Here is a 15820-nt window from a genome sequence, read left to right as displayed (position 1 = left end):
GTTAGCATCACTATGGACAAAATAAGTTCAAAATCACTCACACACGCAATGGTCAAAATATTGAGGGCATATTAAAGTAATTTCAAGTGTGAGAGACTTATTTAGCTACACTATTTTGATACAAACGTTTCAACATCAGAGATTACAAGAGAAGATGTTCTGTAATCCCAACGCTCTCTATAGCTGAGAACTTTCCACATTGTATAGATAAAATACAAACAGTTGTTTATGAACAGTATCTATTTATTAATTTACTGTGCTACACATTATTCATCAATGTTAATCTATTTATATATATTCAGAAATCTAAAAAGTCCAATCAAGACATTAAAACAAGAGCTGGACATGTTTTTTGTTGATGACTGTGTGTGTTTTGTGTTTATCTGTCTTCACCATTATTATGGCAGACAAATCTGCTGTTTATCTTCATATCAGTGTGATGTGAAACTCCTTTCATTCACCAGAAGGGAAAATAAACATTTTACAAATTTCAAGCCTAATATATGGCTCCCTCTTGTGATGGAGCAACATCACATCCATTTATTTTTGCATTTTTTTAAATCTGCGAAGGAACATCTGTTGACCACTAGATGGCAGAAGTAGACGAGAGCTCAGACAAGAACAGTGCCTTACTGCTGGTGCTGCTACACCAGTGACTACAGGGAGGGAAGACTAAAATGTACATGTTTCATGTCGAAGAATATGTCATTGATTGTATCATGGTATCTCTTACTATTTAAACTGCTTCCCAATTACTTCCAATCATTCATCATCATCTTTTTCACAAAAAATAATGAAAAAGCGCTCTGGTTCAGGGAAAATATAACTTGTTACTTTCCTTAAAAAATTGGAACAGATCCCACAGTAGAGAACTGAGTGGCTTTTACACCCCCACATCTCAATTTAAGGTGCACTGAACCGTCTCAGAGACTGGAGAAGGACCTCACTTTGAAGTGGGATTAACATGTCAGAGGTGATGGGCCTGGTTGTTGTGGAGAGACCTCTCAAAGGGTTTCTCTTAGAATGTGTTGGGACAGTGTGCCAACTATATTCAGCATTTGATGAGGTTAAATTCAAATAGGCTTATTAGTAAAAACACACAATAATACTGAGATACTGGTCAGTAAAATAGCAACTTAACCTGGACATAAATCAAAGGGAAAAAATACAACTTCAGCTAAAGTAAACTTGCACTCATTCAAAATAGCGAGTCTGTTTTTACTCCCACTCTGACTTTGATCTGAGTAAGACAAATGACTAGACTGAGAGCCTTGTCTGCCCTGAGACTTGAGCTCAGCCACACTCGCATGACACCATTGATCCTTACGCATTTGTTCTGGGATCAGGTGTCACCTCCCAGAAATCATTATTAATAAAACACAATGCCTCCCAACCCACATCAATCAATCATCTCTGAGACTCAGCAAAGCCTCTGGATCAAGATGGGTCAGCACGGGTGAAAGGCAGAAACCACAGCTGCTGGAACTCTCACAAACACACACAGTGGTGCTTACAACCCACCAGAGGGTAGTCTTTGGTATCTAACAGTTCACGTAACAGAGATGATGTTAATGCTCAATGATAGCTTATGATTTATTAAGTATAAAGTGATAGTTACTCACTCTGTTGGAGGGTTCAGGTCCTCTGCATTGGTCTCAAAGAACTTAAGAACCTCCTCGCTTTGGGTAATGTGGGTGGGAAGCTTCAACAGAGCCTGTAACAAAGGCACAAAATATTTACAGTAAAAGGTCACACATTTTCAAAAGTGCTGTATGGTTTAAAAGGCAATGAGTAACAAGCTCACAACACTTTGTCATTGTACAGTCAGTCAGATGAGAAGACCAGACGGAGATGTGGAGGGTGTGGAAGGGAAGGAAGAAGGATCTGAGCCCAGAGTGAAGGTTAAAACAAAGGAAAACACACAGGGGTGATATAGAATAACAACCGTCTGTCTCAGCTGCATAGAGGTATTCAAAATCGGATGCTTGAGCCCATTGCACATGAATCAAAACTCAATCCATATAGAAACAATATTAATAGGAAATCTTTTTCTTCTGGAGAGACAGGCTTGTTTTTAAGCATCCTACCTTCACAGCAAATCTAGTTTAGTTCTTCTAAATGAAAACTGCTGCCACACTTGGCAACGCACCTGCCCCACATTCCCTTCTCTGCCATAATGAATATAAGGGAGTCAGGTAGCCATCTGCACACTGCACTTTAAGTCTGCTGATTCATTCTTGCTTTCTGGATTATGCTTTACCCGCTATGCCCCCATTTCCCTCGTTTCCTTTATAGGCTGCCTATTTACATTGGTGACAGGAAATGACCAGTGCAGATAGAGCAGTCGCTTTCCTGTTGAGGCTGGTGGGGGAGATAAATGCTGAGGCCTGCCTTCAAAATGTGGCAAATGTGCACAGGGAGAAGAGCACTGACACTGATAAAATGCTCTTTCAATCAACAATGTATTGTCAGCCTTTAGTACATTTAATAGAGTACATAAAGAGAGATTAAGGATTCAGTTTTGTGAGAAAATAACATTATGAGACATACACACATCCTCTTACTTTGCAGTAGTTATCCAGGTGCTTCAGTCTTCTGACAGCTACATCCCTTATGTGACTTCTGCGAAACAGCACCTTTCCTGGGGGAAAACAAGGCACTGTCAGTTATGTGTGTGACAATCATTTGTATGCATCTGCAAAAACATAGTAATCTAACACACTCATTAAAAAGGCCTGTTATTGGTTCTGAACTAACAAAAACACCAGCATTAAGTACAACTTCCTGGGACAGATAGTATTTACACAAAGGGTGCATCTTTACCAAATAATGTATTAATATTTTGTCAGTAAGATGTCCAGCAGTATAAAGTAAAGTGTTTCTCTGTATTTTATGGAGCTCATTGTCATACTTATCTATGATATACTCAAGAAAGAAGTAGCAAACAGTGAATACATGGTTTGAATATTTAATAATACAAGTATGTTTCTAAACAGAAGAACTCCTTAACTTGTTTTAGGCCACGCATTAATGAAAGTGGCTGTAAAAAGTTACATAAAGTTACTACTAATCCTCACTTTAGGATGCAGACTGCCAATATCAGCATCCAAACACTGAACAGTGAAAAAGTGTGTGTTGTTTGTTGTGTGTAGGAGAATTCAGTTCACCCCACGGTGGGCTTACAGAGAGATCAAAACAGCACTAGCCAGACTTGAACAGTACAGCTTGTCTAACAAAGGATCTCTTCACTGCCCTCCTCTGCTCTGACCTACAATGAGTTGATCAGATTAGACAAATCCCTCTCTGCTAGCCTCCTACTTGCATAGCAGACAACACATTGATTTTGCTTGAGTGGAATATTGCAGTTAAAACCAATACAACATGGTAGATCATGCTAAGGAATATGTAGGAGTAACAATCATTGGTTGTGCATGAAAATATCTGAAGGCCCTTCTTTTACTTGTACTTTCTTTACTTGTATCTTCTTTAACTTTGAACACTGTAGCCCCTTAGATAAAGGTACAATTGATTGACTGTGTCATGCAAGCTATGATAGAATGTGTGTTTATCACCTGGCAAAAAAGGAATTATCCTCTTTTTGGGGTCCTTCTGGCCACCGTCAATTGGGAATTTGTCAAGGATTCGCATCTGAAAAAGTGGAGGAAAGAGCAAACATGAGTTGTGCAGCAAAACTTCTTTTTAAAAACACCCCCTTTTGATTGCTAATCTAACGCTTTAAGCAATTCAATAAGACAAAGATAAAAGCCTAAATAAACGGCAGCAATCATTATTATCTTTCTATTTGAGGTCTGACATGACAAGAACTGTCTTTTTTTGTACTGTACAACAACTTAATCAGTTAAAGTTCAAGTGAATGAATCTGAGATGAGAATAGAGACAAAAAGTGGTTGCAAATACTCCAGGAACAGACAACCTCCTTGTTACGGTATATGAGTTCATTATGGAGTGTAATTACACATCGTCTGAAAAGCTACTGTGTCGTGTGACTACAAACAGAGTCACTTTGATCTCTGGGGTAGCAGACAAGGTTACATCACCCACACTTATCTGGAAAAAACCTCAAAAGTAAGTTCCACTTAAGCAGCTTAAAAAGCCATCAAAGTAGATCATTAACACTTTGATGTGAGACCTCAAGCAAAAATTACACTTGGTATATATCCATCCATGATCGATCTACTGAGAGATAAAGGCTTAAACCGAAAAAATAAACAGAACACATGCTGTGTGAAGTCTTTTATGATGACAGCATGTAACTATTTTCCTCTAAGTGTAGCAGTTTGTAATTGTTTCAGCATGTGTCTGTTCAGATGCATGTATGTGTGTGCATCTATCCCTTGTGTACAAGGAACGTGCTCTGTTGTATATGATGTATGAGCATGTTTGGTTGCGTGCTGAAAAAACATGAATTGCAAATGCGTTAAGTATGTGTCTGCATGTGTTTGTATTACGGGCAAGAGATTTTAGTTTCCTCTTTGAATAAATCAAAGTAATACCATGAATGCATATGTGAGCTTCCTACAGTAACAGCAAGCTCAAAACACAGACGTGGCCCCGTTCTGCTTTGCCTTGTTCCAGATGTGCTCGGTTTAACAGCAAAGGCTGTGAGCGTCAGGCTTAAGCACACTCAACTGGGAGGAGGAGACCGGGAGACTAGTCTCGGTCTAGACTGAGCCAAAAAGAACCAGGTGGACAAACAGAAACCAGCTTGGAGGGTAAAGTTGGATCCACTCTGTCTGGGCCTGTAGGAGTTGTTTGTAGGACTTCTCTAGTATGAGGTGGTTTGGTTTCTCTTCTTGTGGTTCTTTCTTTTCCGTACTGATCTGCTGCCTCCACTAAATCTCTTCATTTCTCTCAGGGCATGGTGTTTCCCCCTTGCTTCGAAATATAGACAGCTAACGAGAGATGGTTTTCTTTGAGGAGGACAGCCATTGTTATTGCGTTTTAAGGGCAAAGTAAAATGTTGAGTATAAAGCACAGCCCTGGTTAACCACACCTACCTAAATAGGCAGAAATGGACACAAACATATCACAGTAATATTCCTGGTCTTACTAAGATTAGATTTTATTGCCAGACTGTATTTCTTTTGGACACTATGGCAATAACATCATTTTACAGCCAGAGCTATAATTTCAAAAAAATCGTTTTTGTAACATTGGCAATTTTATTGTTTGTCTGAAACACCAAGCTGCACACTCATCAGCTTCCCAGCTGCCTGTAGCAGTATACTCCCTCTAAGATGGGAGTGTTCACTCAGTACCTTTGGAAACAACCACAGATGACACAGAGACCTCTCATCCAGAAGCAATGACGACATCATCCCCCGGGACCTGCCTGGATACACTCACAGCTCTACAGGACAGGTGTGAAAGGCATTCCTATGGCAACAGCTGAACAACTTGGAGAAAACTCCTAGGCAAAACATTTCTCACATTTCATATACCTTTAATTCAGAGGCTTCGGGGACTAGGCCCAGAGACATTTTAACTTCACTGTACAGTATATTGCTTTCCTAAACTCTACACAGGATACTTCAGCGTATTAAGCTGCAGTGTCAGCCAAGTGTTCCCACTGGGAAAATGAATATGTCAATGTAGCAACAGGTGCTATGATGTAATCACCATCACCCTGTCTCTGTCTACACACTAGATAATCAGTGTGGTGAATAAATGCCAGAGGAAGAAACCCTCAATCATCAAATATACCTCTATTTTAGCATTATGACATTGTGAACAAGAATTATGGTGACAAGAATAAACCCAAACAGCTTTTGTACACTGTAATGATAATCATTTGGAGCATTTAAACATAACTGTGCTCACAGTGATGGGAAGGGAGGAACAGACAAAGAGACAATACACTGTGCAACAGACAAAGAAACTGTTCTGAGAGGAATCTCTGACAGCAGAAATTTGGAGGAATGTTTGAGTGGGACAACAATTTGATTCCATCTCTGGGTTGCGTTTTGACATCTGCTCGACAGTTGTTTACTGCAGAGTGACTGTGGTGCAACAGCCCTCTTGGTCAGAAAATGTTTCAGACTTACATTGTGCATGTTTTAACCACAAATGACTACTGTCCTCATTATCAGATATAAGTAGAATCAAGTGATATAAATACACATTTTATGCCTCTACTGGTACTAACTAGTCACTGTAACATTAAAAATTATAATTAAAAAGTCTCATCAAACCTTTGGGCTACTGTTAAATTAGAGCTTATTAAATTAAATAATATCTAGCTTCAGCCTATTCTCAGCCATTAGTTTGTCTGCTTTATATGCCTTCAAAAAAGCCCATGTTTGACAACAGTTTTTTGAGAAAAATACCCATGTTATACACTCAGCATGTGTCAGTAAGTAAGTAAGTAGAAAGTATCCCAGACAAATTACAATGCAGGCAGGGTAGAACTGACCCTGGTCCAATTCCCAAATCCAAAAATAATGACGACTAAGAGATTTTTGGAGACTTTTCAATCCAAAAGGGAAAACCAGGCCAGCTAGCACACTACACAATCCCCTTGGGGAATATTGCGACCCATGTGCTCTGTCCGCTGTGGTTGAAGGGTGTGGAGGGGGGTCAAATTTGTCTGACACACTGACCAATTCTGTTCACGTCGAACATGTGCAGGTCAAAAAACATTTCCCTTTCACACCAGAAACAGCACTTGGTGGGATTCAGGCTCAGCACTATTCATGAAAACAAATGGATCTAAAACTGTGACAATGTGTGTCAATGTGCTTAACTCTGCACATGCATTTCAAAGACCACACCTCACTTAATGTCAGCAGAAAAGAAGAAAAATTAGGCAAAAAGGAGATGGGCTCCTTATAATTTATGATAATTGCTTCCCAGAGGAGAAGTTATGAGTTATGTGAAGTGCACCAGAGAGGTTTGAAACATAAGCAGTGAGTGCATTTTTTTATGTCCATTTGGCAATGAAAATTGATTTTTCATGTTTAAAAGTCGAACAGAAAAGCTGCCCGTTGTTGATGAATACTTTCATATAACCAACTGCGCAGCGTAGATATTAGACATACTATGAATTATTGGCCACTGCTAAAAAGGTATTTTTTGTTCTGTGACCTTACTTAACTTTTCATTCTGAATTAATGTTTATCAGATGAGATCATGGTTACAATTGTCGGGCCAAGGGTGTCAAATGAGAACTGTGCAGAGTTTGGAAATATAGTAGGTGTCAGTTGGCAGGCACACAATTAAAGCTCATTTTCTGATCTGAGAAAATACAAATATTTAAATACATCTGTCTGTTGATGAACCACAAAATGGGAAATTCAAGGCACCAGAATTGTAAGTCAGTGGACTACCATTGCATAACTTTTTACAAGTTATATTAAAACAAGGGAAACATGCAGCAGGGAATCAACTGTCTTAACTAAACTTCCCAGGGAATGCATCTTTCTTTCAGTTGTGAACCCCCAACCCTTTCCTGATCACTCCTTCCTCCTGATTTCATCCAGTGCATTCTGAGATTTTTCCATGCATTTCCTACATCCTACATCCTCCTTCTGTCAGAAGCTAGCTGCAAATCTCACTGATTAATTTGGTTTCCACAAAAAAAAAGTAATTATTCAGCAATTTTTCTAACAATGGGATATTTTGAAGAACTTGCTAACAATAGTAGAGAGAACATGTTGTTGTCTCTTTTGTGTGGCTGCTTAATCCAATACTAATCACAGATTGTCTGCCACTGCCAGGGTGCTGCTTTCCATATATACAACTATGTTCCCATAAGGAAAACAAATAAAACACACCATCTCCACCCATTTCACATGGACAGCTGCAGACTGCTGTTCTCAAACACACCCCAGCAGCAGGAATCTATGGACAAGAGTAATGTTTACAGAGACAGGAGAGAAGTTCTGTTTCCATCGAACAGACCAGGGCAGAATTTTCCTGGCTATTAGCAAGAGACCAGAGAACAAAGGGTTTCCTCTGCTGCCTTCAAGAGAGCCAGCCCACCAGAGCAACAGTGCTACAGAGTGCAGTCTGGCTAAAAGGGTCATCAGAGAAGAGACAGCCTTTTACAAGAAAAAAATGCTTGATAATGTATGCACTCATTTAGACTTAAATCCTTCATACTGTTACTTAGACTACTGAAGTGTTTTGATTTGTTAGCTTTCTAACAACCATACAATAGTAAAGACTGTTTAGTGAGGTGCAGTTGAAATGTAAACTTGAGTCTATGTTAGTAAATGCATCAGTTTCACCGAAGGCTATGAGAGCCCTAGGAAGTTAAGACTGTAATGTCCAATGCTGCAATCTGTATTCTGACTGAAGTCGTGTTTTCTTCCTGCCTCTTTACTGAATGAATATGATGCATCTGCTGACTAGATTTCCCCTATTTCCCTATTTCCAAGCAGGCTCCAGCAGTCTTAAATGAGACCTTTCACTAAACATACTGCCTTCCATCAGCTGAACAGAAAGCTGTGACCAAAAGGTCAAACTGACCTCAGAGTTTAATGTGGCTGGAGGGTAACATGAACAAAATATATTCAGGTCATTCTCAACACACAATTTAAAACTGTATTGCTTTTGAGAGAATGTAATAATATTATGTGAATTAAAGCTGCTCATGTATTTGTGTAGAGGTGTTTAGTTATTAAGCCAGTGAAACATACCTGTAAGTCAAAGAATTTGCTGTATCTCCTGTAGATGATATGAGAAGTGGAGTCTGAGTAAGTCACGTTGATAAGGTACACCTAGTGAGAGAAACACAAACAAAAAGGGCCATTAAGAACAAAGTCACTTTGTCAGACACCACGGCATCGCTTTGGATCGACTCACCCTAATGCCACAAAGTGCATTCCCTCCTGCCTTAACTTCAAGAGGTCGTTACAGGCCAAATAAACTCATTAAGTCCGTCTGCTTCAGTCACACTTTGGAAAGTCATCAGGGGTCAACAAGAGGGCCAGATAGATAGATTTCAAGTGTTATGTCATTTCTAATTAATTTCGTTTGTAATTTGAGTGATTTCAGTGGTTTAAAACACTACTACTCACTAAGACTGAATTCTACTAATATCTTTACAATGTTTTAATAGTAAGAAGCTGTGAGGCCATCTTTTTAATACGATTTGCTCTTACGATATGCATTTCGATTCCTTGTACACTCCTAAACATCACAACTTTGAATTACTGTGTTTACAATGTCCACCTGGGTCCACCATCTGAGGAAACAAATGATGCCCCCATTGTGTCAGCGACTTCTTGCACTTATATCTGTCATCAGGAGTAATGATATGGAAGAAGTGTTTACTCATACAGAAGCTGAAATGGGAATACTGTATCATATCCTTGGTAGACATCAGTCATTTTCAGAACAAAACACTGTTGCCGGAAGTTTGCCCAAAATAAATTCTCTATTTGTCTCAACAATAAAGAGCCCACAAACAATTGTGCACACCCAGAGGTTTTGGAAACAGATGGTTGAACCCAATGCATTTCCATCTATGAGCATGAGTGTTTGCGGAAGCAGCATTTACACATATGGTGGCAATCTACAAGGACATATGTCTGAAATGCAGTATTCATTGGTCACACATTTTATTATAGAAGGAGTGTGCAGCGAGGCAGAACAAGTTCTCTAGCTGCTCACTAATTAGATACAGCATGATCAAACACTCTTTAGGCAACAGAATGGTTAAAGGTGAGGGTACTGTAGGTGAGGCCAAGCTATGTCCCAAAAGAACCATGAACCGTGTTTATGGTTGACAATATAACTTGAGATTAACACATAATCCTGAGTTAATTAATGCAGAATTATACAGTAATAAAACCAATAATAATAACGTCAAGAATTGATTGGGATGTTTACTACCAACATATACCTCATGGGCCTATTGTAAAAGGGTTACACTCTTTACAGTGGATTCAAAGCAAGTTAAACAGCATAAATTAATGCACATTTATGACTCTGTGGGCTCATCCGCCTTAAATTACCATGACTGGTGGTCAAATACTGCTGACTGGCACACTTTTTTCTAAATACTAAAGTCTGTATTTAACAAGTAGCTAGCACAGTATACTGCACAAACTAAAGACTGGCTTTTGGATCCCCCTCTGGAAGTGTGTGTAAACAAGGACTAGTTGCCATGCACTCACTGGCTCCATTGCCATGAGTCCCTGGAAGGAAGTCACACTTGAACCGTGGGGACAAAAGACAAAGGGTTGCTTCTTTCCTCTCTCAAACCGGATAGGCATTTTCAGTTGCTTAGCTCATAGATAATGAGATTTTATTTTATTCTTCCTCTTCTACCCTCATGGGGACTTCCCAGTCAACCCTCACTTCCAGCTTCCATCCCAAGGGAGAGCCTGAGCCTGACTCTTAGCAGCCTTGGGGAGCTCCACTCAGCAGAAGATGGATGATGCAATTGATCCTAACTCTCAGGTTGATTAATCCAATTGTACCTGATGGACTAATTGATTTTTGCAGTCCCGCTGAGACATGTCTCGTGGCTCATTGGATTTGATTACTCAAGTCAGTAAGATGACACCAAGACTAGACCATGTGCTCAAACAAGACATAAGAGTCTACAGCCATTCGGGCGGCTCTGTGAGGTAGTACTACGCAGAGCAGGGCTTTTTGCTAAATGCTATGGTCAGAAGCATTTGAGTTTAACTAGCACGTTAAACTAAGTGGTGAACGTCGTAAACATCTTCTACAGAGATTAAGAACAAAGAGCCCCATTTTACTGTCTGCCAGCAAAACAGTTCAATTATGTATCAGCCAGAGAACGTGATTATACCTTAAAAGTCTTTGTGACTTTTTCGCTGAAAAAATGATGGTGACGCAAGGCCAGCCTGAATCAGCAGCCTTCAACCATGTATTTCCTTCACCACAAGTCACTGTATTAAAGTACCAACCACGGTTTTAAAATCCAGTACTTTAACCAGGTCATTAGATAAATGTACTGCAGCTTATGTCCTGTAGCTAAGGGATGTTTCTCTCTTGAAATACTGAACATTTTTAATCCATTACTTTAACAATTTGTGCAGTCTAACATTTAGTATCATTTTTCATTTAATTTTCTGTCTTTATGTCTTCATGCCAAGCTAAATGAGCAAGCAAGAAAATGAATAAGCAACATTTTTAAACTACTGCTTTTATTATAGTCATGATCAATTAGTCCCTGACAGAGTGTCAAACATCATCAATCTACAGACATGACATTTTGGTTTATTGACAGCTGATATATTTGATGTGTAGCACAGAAACATCACAACAGTGAATGTGTGTCAGAGAACATGTCATGGACTTACAGTAAGTGACATGTGCATATAAGCACACTGTTCCTCATATGGATGGAAACAAACTATCCGCATTCTCATTTCCTGCTAAATGGTGATGATGACAGCTATATCCAAAGCATGAAAGACACTGATGGAAGCAAGTGCCTCTTTACTGGCCATCTGATCAAGTATGCACATCCCATTAGATGGACTGGGAGCAGTCAAGCTCATATGCCCCCAACTGTGAAAATGGGGGCTTCCTCTTGTCTGGCTACACAACTTTGGTCATATAGAAGATGTCCCAGTCCATTACTATTATTCCATTTGATGATGTTTACATGGGAATATGTTTGGCCAAAGCAAGACTCACTCCTAATGGGTGTGAATATGGTACATTCCTTCCCTTAAAATAGACAGATATGTCTACTAGTACACAGATTTCTTCCAGCTAACATTCACGTTATGTGGAACAGAATACATTATCCTAATCTGAAATGCTCTACCTTGTAAAGAAATGGCTTCAACATTGCCAAACTGTAACTTTCAAGTGGTAATAGAGCTTCCCGGCACTTTGCTTCCTACAATTGCTTTTAGGTTTATAAGTGCCGGCATGACCTTGTGCATCTGTATTAAGGATTTAAACTGTTTTTCTACCACTGTTCCTCTGCAGCTTCTTAATAGGCATCAGCACAGTCCAACCTTTTTCTTTCTTTCTTTTTTTTTTCTTCTTTTTTTTTGCATCTTCATGGCAATTTTGTGGGCAGGCAGTCAGCCAGAGACAAATGGACATGGAAGTAGGGAGTAATAGAACCTTGTAACCTGGTACATAGTTTCTGTACAGTACTTGATGAAGATCACGGACAGTATCAGTGTAGGAATGTCTGTGGATTTTTCACTTTAATGGCGGTATGTGGTGGGAGTGTTGTGTGTTGCATATTTAAATGGTTGCTGTCAGTTCGATGTTGTGTGAGTGTTGTGACATAGCTTGGCATCAATTTGCAACAGATTCTCACTACATATTGAATCATGTGTCCACAGCAAATACTGTAGTCTCAACAAGACTTCTAGAGTTTCAAATCCTATAGTTGGTTTGCTCTGGTGTGAATCAATAGAAGAGTTTGTAAACTTGCGGTGTTAACATTAGGATAATAAAGTGTTAATCCGTAGAAGGTATAGTTTTTAGAGCTGAAACATAGTCAGTTAGTCTTACCACTGAAAATGAATCTGCAACTATTGCTTCAGTCATTTCAAAGCAAAAAAAATCCAAAAATTGGCAAGTTCCAGTTTCTCAAATGTGAGGATTTGCTCGTCTTATGATTGTAAATTAAACAACTTGTGTCTGTTTACTGGAAAAAAACAAGCAATATCAATACTTCGATCTGGGAAATCATAATGGGAACTCTTTACTATTTTACAAACTAAACAATTAACCAATGGATCAATAAAATAATCAGAAGATAAATCAATAATGAAAACGATTTGCTGCTGCCCTAATGTGTACCAAATTCACCATTTTACAGACAAAACACAAAATACAGTTGAGGCTGGTGACTGTCATTAGTTAAGCAAAAACTCATAACATTTTGACCTGATCATGGCATGATAGCAGATGAGAAATTAGACATTCGCCAACGTTGTTATTATTAATGCTGAAGGGACATAAATCTGTGTATCAAACGTCATTGCAATCAATTGTACTAACATTTCACTAAAAACTACAGTGAATCTCGGTGGCGCTGTAGAGGAAAATCATAGGATTGTGTGAGGGGCAACAAAGTGGACCAAAGTGGTGGACCAACCAATAGACTAACATTGTCATCCACAGAGCAAATACAGGCAAACAATAATGGTATGCAATTTGCACCCTGCATTTAAACAGCTACTTAAACAACATGATAGAAAAAACACAGAACTATAAGAAACAGTAACTTACATAGTGTTTGGAGGGATTCCTCCTCTTCTGAACATCCACAACATTAACGTCCAGGACCGTCCGGAGCTGCATCTTGTCTGACCAAATAGGATTTTTTCCCCCCCAAAAAATATACTCTGAATGCTACAAAAGGGGATGCTCGCCCATGAAAACGATATTAAGTATCAAAAACTAAGAAGGAATTCATTGTCTTGTGTGGACACTCCGGAGAAAAGGAAAAGTTGCAGAAAGAAGCGGGGGGAAAAGATTCCGCACTCAGCGTCACTGTGCGTCCATGATATGCTGGTGTCAGGCGGTCTCGGGTTTTCTGAACTGCTTGTGAAACATGACAACGCAATACAACAGGCGTTTAATCAGTCCTCTCCTCCCTCAAGAGGGGCTGTACTGCCGCAGCAAAGTAAACGGACAAGAAAGCAGGGTCCGGGGCGGTCCCACTTCAGCTGGCTGGACACACTCAGGGACCTTTAGAAGAAGTGAAGTTAGACTGCTTGGGACACGAAAACCGGAGGAAGTTTGGAGTCAATTTTGGACAGGCTACAAGAGCAAAAGCATACTATTCTTTACATAAAAAAAGAGTATGGAACAGAGAATATATTGCTGCCTTCAGTGCCCCTACTAATTGTTGTAAAGGCTAACAAACCTTTCTAGTAGGTTAATATAGAAAATCTAGATGCAGTGGTACGGAACAAGCACAAAAAATATGCTTAAAAGTTAAATAGGCTATATCTTTTTCCCAATAAACACCCAATAGCCAACTGCGTGTAGACGTTGTCCTTGTATAATGAAAGAAATGTACTCCTTACTTCGCATGCACAAAATGGGTTACTTACATCTTTATAGAAGCATACTATTTGTCTACTCAGGTGACTATCACATAACTTTATTTTTACCGTCCACTTTAATGTTTATTTCAACGTTACTTTAGGAATTACGACCGCCCATAAACGCCTCATATGGTGAACGACTCTGCCCCCTCACAGTGAAAGAAGTAAAAAAAAAATAAAAAATAAAAAAAGACAACAACATCCAGTCTTCCCACATGGGGGCGCTATACAACATAATGATACACCTCTATTTAAATGTGAGCAGTAGTGGTGCAGTTGATCGTTTACTTTAGTGATTCTCAAAGTGGGGGCCCTAGGGAAAACAAATATTTGCAGTATATCAATCCTTCAAATCCTATCAAATCTTATCAGATAGGATATCCTGGCACAAAATCTTATCAAATGGGGGTCAGTGGTATGATTTAATTGTGTCAGATTAGGGGTCCTTGACATGAAAAGGTTTGACAATCACGATTATTTTGTGCTCTGCGGTGATGGAAGTAATGTTCATTTCCTCAAGCACAATTGTGAGGTCCTTGTGTTTCTCTTTAGTATTTCATGCCACTTTAGAATTCTACTCAGAGGTATGTTTTTACTCCTCTACATCTGTTCTACAGTTATAGTTAGTAATCAGGCTTTCTGACATTCTGCAATCATGTAAGCAGTGTGTAGTTTACATAAACTTCAACTCGACCAGCTGCAACACTACAATGACATGCTTACATGTCAGTGAAGAGTCATTAACAAGAGTCTTACTGATGACAAGGTGATATTGGGAAGCTGGTCAATGTTTTGTTGATTTCTTTTTTTTTTCTATTTGGCTTTGGCTTTTTGTTGTTGTTTCGTTTGCTTCTTAGTGGGGTGTGGGGATGTGGAGAGGGACTTAGTGTATACAGCTTGTTTCAATTCTAATCAATGGGTTTTATTGGCATGAAAGTCTCCAATGTTGCCAAAGCATGAAAAGACAATTTGTCCAAATATTTGGACAGCACAATATAAAAATGACATGAACATTAACACAACATGAATCCTATACATGTATTGTGTGTGCCCCCCCTGGTTATGGCATGTGGAGTATTTTTGACTTTGAGAGGCCATTAAGCTGTTTGAAATCTGACATTGCAGAGTTGAGATTGTTAAATTACCCTAAATGTCCCTTATTTCATTGAATATTGTACATTGCCATGTACGAATATGCACCTTACGTCTCTCCAGATCTGAGTGATTGTGTGTTACGTTTTGTATTTCTTTCTTTATACAATAACTTATTCGTCACAAAAAGAAAAAAGAACATTGACATAATTAGCCATAACCATCTGCTACAGTAATTCACAGAAAGCCTAGCCCATGACTTCTCTACAATTACAAATTAGCTGAACTGAAAAGTTACATCCACTGACTCCTTGCACAGTTATGTTGGCCTGTAACTGGGGCTAAACGCCGAAGCAACTTCTTCCATTTTCCTCCTTCTCATGACGAGAACACAAGCAGCATGCGTGGTATAAAACGTCCTGTCGATGAGATTCAGGAAACCAATATAGGGCCAGCTATCAAGTCACCTAGTGATAGACCGACTGACAGCAGAAACACCTCCGTGTAGCCTCCAATATAAAAGCATTGAATGAGTCTTATGCGCATAAAATTTAACACCAGAAAAACACTTTAACACTTGAGATGTTTAAGGATGACGTGCTGTGTAAAATGCGTTTTCATCAATCAAAACAGGTGTAAAGTACGCTTGACTTTCATTAAAGCAGCTATCGAGTTCTTTACTGGGGATTAAACTTGAGCAC

The 15820-nt window shown here is 39.2% G+C and overlaps 1 protein-coding gene across 2 annotated transcripts in view; it reads right to left on the bottom strand.

The window, feature by feature from the left end:
* The window catches only part of sh3pxd2ab (SH3 and PX domains 2Ab), a 51091-nt gene extending 37770 nt beyond the window's left edge, over positions 1-13321 (bottom strand). For both annotated transcript variants that reach the window (XM_062430657.1, XM_062430656.1), the window contains exons 1-5: positions 13204-13321; positions 8661-8741; positions 3573-3648; positions 2565-2641; positions 1623-1714 (exon numbers count right to left, since the gene is read on the bottom strand). In XM_062430657.1, coding sequence (XP_062286641.1) covers positions 1623-1714; positions 2565-2641; positions 3573-3648; positions 8661-8741; positions 13204-13275 — 398 coding nt within the window. In that variant the 5' untranslated portion in view covers positions 13276-13321. The remainder of the gene's footprint in view (positions 1-1622; positions 1715-2564; positions 2642-3572; positions 3649-8660; positions 8742-13203) is intronic.
* Positions 13322-15820: the final 2499 nt, after the last annotated feature.

This window comes from Scomber scombrus, chromosome 12, assembly GCF_963691925.1.
Source record: "Scomber scombrus chromosome 12, fScoSco1.1, whole genome shotgun sequence".
NCBI classification, from domain to species: domain Eukaryota; kingdom Metazoa; phylum Chordata; class Actinopteri; order Scombriformes; family Scombridae; genus Scomber; species Scomber scombrus.
This window is presented reverse-complemented; position numbering and strand designations above follow the sequence as displayed.